This window comes from Quercus lobata, chromosome 11, assembly GCF_001633185.2.
Source record: "Quercus lobata isolate SW786 chromosome 11, ValleyOak3.0 Primary Assembly, whole genome shotgun sequence".
NCBI lineage: Eukaryota > Viridiplantae > Streptophyta > Magnoliopsida > Fagales > Fagaceae > Quercus > Quercus lobata.
The window spans coordinates 36,385,587-36,390,033 of record NC_044914.1 but is presented as its reverse complement, the minus strand read 5'-3'; the positions used below and the strand labels follow the sequence as shown (position 1 = coordinate 36,390,033).

General features: G+C 36.1%; 1 protein-coding gene across 2 annotated transcripts; it reads right to left on the bottom strand.

The window, feature by feature from the left end:
- Positions 1 to 1,015: 1,015 nt before the first annotated feature.
- LOC115968588 lies at positions 1,016 to 3,897 on the bottom strand. 2 transcript variants are annotated; one of them, XM_031088012.1, is made up of 3 exons: positions 2,637 to 3,897; positions 2,404 to 2,524; positions 1,016 to 1,446 (listed from the first exon to the last, which is right to left on the bottom strand). In XM_031088012.1, the coding sequence occupies exons 1-2, from the start codon at positions 3,800 to 3,802 to the stop codon at positions 2,446 to 2,448; spliced, it is 1,245 nt and encodes a 414-aa protein (XP_030943872.1). In that variant the 5' UTR covers positions 3,803 to 3,897; the 3' UTR covers positions 1,016 to 1,446; positions 2,404 to 2,445. The 2 variants fall into 2 exon arrangements, with proteins under 2 accessions (XP_030943872.1, XP_030943871.1); XM_031088011.1 differs by lacking the exon at positions 1,016 to 1,446 and having other exon boundaries at positions 1,785 to 2,524.
- Between the last annotated feature and the right edge of the window lie 550 nt (positions 3,898 to 4,447).

Below are 4,447 nucleotides of genomic sequence, written 5' to 3'. Positions count from 1 at the left end.
TTTTTTGTTTTTTTTTGTTTTTTTATAGAAAGATCGCATTAGTGAATAATTTAGTTTTAGAAAGATTGCATTGATGAATTAAGAAAGAAACAAATACAACCCTCACATTAGTGAATTATTTTTTCTTAAGAAAGATCACATTAGTGAATTAAGAAAAAAATTAATAAAGGGGAAAAATGGATATATTGCCTTAATTTTTGAACCATGTAGCCAAATAGCCTACTTTTCAAACTATGTAACAAAATATCCATGTTTTGGAGCGAAAAGAGGTCACAAGCATTAATGATATATCATTCAAAGAGGATATCAATTGGTCAAGGATACTCATGAAATATGGGGAAAATAAGTGGAGTAGTGTGCAAATCCCCCCTACCTCAATTTATCCATTAACTAGTATGATTCTTAAATTAATATAAGAAAAATTAAAATTAATCATAACTTGTGTTCTTCTTACCTATTTAGATGTTGGAACTTATAAATAGGCATCTTATTTTGATACTTGTATGTTCAATTTTACATGAAAACCTTAAGAACATCAAAACCTCCAAATTTAAATCATTACCTAACTTTTTAATTCTTTGATTAATCCCAAATCTATAATGTCTACTCTCAATTGGTGTTACCAAACCCTAATTAGATGTCCTAGTTAAACATGATTTCATCCAATTTAGTTAAACCCTTGTCGGGTTGAAAAACCCATAATTTTCACAATAAACTTAATGCGTAAAAACTCCTCTTCTGTTAAATCTCTTTACTTTGGTCAAGCTCTAACCAAATTGGGAGTTTACACTTTACACCTTTTTTTTTTTTTTGACAAAACACTTTACACCTTTAATTGAGATATTTTCTTACATTCTTGAGCTATTAATTTAATGTATTGATAGTTGGAACACAAAATCTCCAATTCGGGAATAAAACCTCAATCCTAATATGCAAAATCTCTAATAATTTTTTTGCATATAAGACATGTATGGAAATTCAGTAGCTGCCTTTGCCAAGGTTGTCTTCAAGAGATGTCTAGTGAAGAATCTGGACTAATGTTGGGAAAAACTTGTTCAATGGGGGATTGATAATTGGAAAGGAAAAAGTTTAAGGGTTCAACCAAAAAGTTGGCTCTGGCTGCTGCTGTCTACCACCTCTGGCTCCAAAGGAATGCTCGTGTTTTGCCAAGATATCAAATCCCATGAGACTATCCTAACTCTAAACAGAGACCTCAAGGCCCAGATTGAGTTTGGAATGAGAGTTAAGAACTCTTCGTTAATAGAGTTCTCTATTGTAATTGGAGCATCAACTTTTCTGTCTTCGGAAATGATTGTGTAAGAGGTGATAGGTGTTACTTGGTCTGGTATGTTGTGTTATGCAGTTTCTTGCCGTTGCTGGTCTTGAGCTCTGTAACCGGTGGGCAGCTACTTAGTTGCTTATGTTCTCTGTTGTAGGTTCTGGTTTCTTTATTAAAATTCAGTAATTAATCCCCAAAAAAATCAAGAGTTGTATCAGACAGTTATTCATATATATTTAAAACAAAAATCATTTAATGACTGAGGAAAGAGGATAGGGTAACAATAGAGGGAGAGAGAGAGAGAGAGAGAGAGAGAGAGCAATAAACTTACAGCAACAAAGCATCATGGAGCCAGAAGCTATTACGCGAGGGATACTTTTGGACGGACACATGGGAAATATTAAGCTGTTTACTGGAATCCCCCATAAAATGATATTTAAAACGTTGCTTGACCTCTTCTTTAGACTCTTGCTTTCTTTAAATGGATTTAGAGAGATAACATGTACAATACAATTAAGATATACTATACCTTCCATTTTATCAACCATGGTGAACATCCATAAACCAATTTAAGTTGCATTTTTCAAACACATCATACGCAAAATTGTAAATAGAAAAACAGAAGTTATGCTCTCACATATACCTCATCCAATCTCAAAAGCAAAGACAGCCAATTAGTCTATTTAAGAGTAGTCTTTAAATAGTCTACGTTACGTTTTGTTTATTATTGTGTAACTAGCATTTTATAATGTCTACTCTGTTAAAGAGTTTGAACCCATATGACTACAAAGTGAAGAAAAGGAAGTTGAGTGTCTTTTGTCTCTATTGGATTCTATCTCATCATACATACTGGATGATTGGTTGATGGGAGTAAATTAACCCCTTTCAGAAAACATGTAAGAAGAAGTTAAATGATGTTTTGGGTGAAAGTGCAAGTGAAAATACTGATAAAAAATGTGCATGCATAATCTCAAACCTGATAGAATTTGGTAAAATACATCTCCGAACTATTCACAAATTCAAAAACTTAGCACCAATCATCAAATAAATAAATACAGAAAAATTATTCCTTTAGGAAAATTTGAGTGTAAGGTGCATGCTAATAAACATGGAACAGAGTATACCTGTTTCTTAATGCAAAATCTTCAAGGAAACAACCTACAACCTTAATTATCTTTGATCATTACGCTTGTTTCATGTGATAGCTTTGGTTTCTTCTTCATTGGCATATAAGTTGGGCGATCGCTGCAAGTCAGACCCAATTTGTTTGAGCACTTATATATATAAAACAAAAATCATTCATAACTGAGGAAGGAGGAAAGGGTAACAATAGAGAAAGAGAGAGAAATAAACTTACAGCAACAAAGCATCATGGAGCCAGAAGATATTACGCAAGGGATACCTTTGGACGGACACAAGGGAAATATTAAGCTGTTTACTGGAATCCCCCATAAAATTATATTTATAACATTCATCGAACTCTACTTTAGACTGTTGCTTGCCCTCATCTTTAAATGGATTTAGAGAGATATCAAGTACAATACAATTAAGATATACCATACCAGTGTATTCCATTTTATCAACCAAGGTGAACAGGAAAAGGCAGAATGTCTGATCAGCTAAATGGAGCAAAGGTAATATTGGACAACTCGGATATTCAAATTCACTATCCCGAAGAAATAGCTGAGTGTCCAAACTTCCGTGGAAGTACAGATCCGTATCTATATTGAAAGATTGTACGAAGACATACCCATCTAGAACGAAACCCCAATAGATAGTGTTATCAACAACAACACTTCGTTTTCCGAAAACCGGGTCAGGATAATGAGGACGTAGCTCGCGCCCGCGAGGCTCAAGTATTGTCCAACATCGATCGATCACATGATAAACATAGAATGTAGCTTTATACCTCGCACCTTCATTTTGAGCAACAAGAATCTGTTTCTTGGAATCGAGAGCAGCGAAATAAACAGGAAGAGGAACACATAGTGGAAACCCAAACTCAGGAGGAGGATTGGGCAAGGGTTCCCATGTATTTAAATCGGGATCATAAACCTCCATCCAGCCATGCCCTTTTGCTTCTACTTCTGTTGAATATCTGTCTGATGCAAAGCCACCTAACACATATAACTTATCGTCGAGGACGAGGCAGGGAGGTTCGAACCTCTTAGGAAAAGTCATGGTAGCGACAGGTTTCCAACCATCATCAGGAGTGCTAAAGTCAAAGCTGCGCACTTTAAGAAAACGATCGAATTCGGGGGTACTTACATCGGCGTGAGGTTCAGAATCAGGATTCATGCCGCCAAGAGAATACAGACGGGACCCTATGACTGCATGTTCTCTGTATGGCCAAGCCAACCTGACTTCAGAAAACGGACGGAGCGGTTTCTGGATGGTAGTTACTACATTTGGCGAAGAAGGAGGAGGACACTCGAGATCTGGGACCTTAATGGTATGCCACTCTGGATCTATTCCATCCTTCCAACTTGACGTTGTAGCAAATAAAGCGATCTCGAATTGCATCGCCAAACCTTTCCCTTTCTCCTCCACGTGACGACAATTTTCAATTTTGAGAGAGACAGAGAGTGTGTGGAGGCTCAAATCGATTACAATTTGGCGTTTAGGGTTAGGGTTCCGTTTGCTTGTGTCTCCAATACTTTAAATATTCAAAAAAAAAAAAAAAATCATCAATGGGCTGTATGGTATTTACCGTCCATTAATTATGCACGGGCGCATTCGGGCATGAAGTCCACAATGTGTTTCAATGCTGCTTTTTGGGGAGTATAATAGACCATAGACTAAATGAATTTATCAGGTCTCAAAAAAAAAAAAACTTTTTTGGTCCAATTTTGAATATGTGATATCAGTGGAGGGGGTTAATATATGAGAGAGAGAGAGAGAGGTTGCAGTTGGGATTTTAGAAGTGAGAATGGACAATCATAAGAGTGAGGGACTAGGTTTTGGGATTTAGAAGAGGCCTAATTTGCAAGGTAGTCAATATCGTACCGGTACCGATTGATATGTACTATATTGATATCAAAACATCAACGTTTCGTACCTGTTTAAATACCGGCCATATCAGTCATATACCGGCAAATTTTGGGCAATACTAGCCGGTAACGGGCGTACCGGTATAGAAAAAAGTGTTTTTTTTTTTTTTTTTTTTTT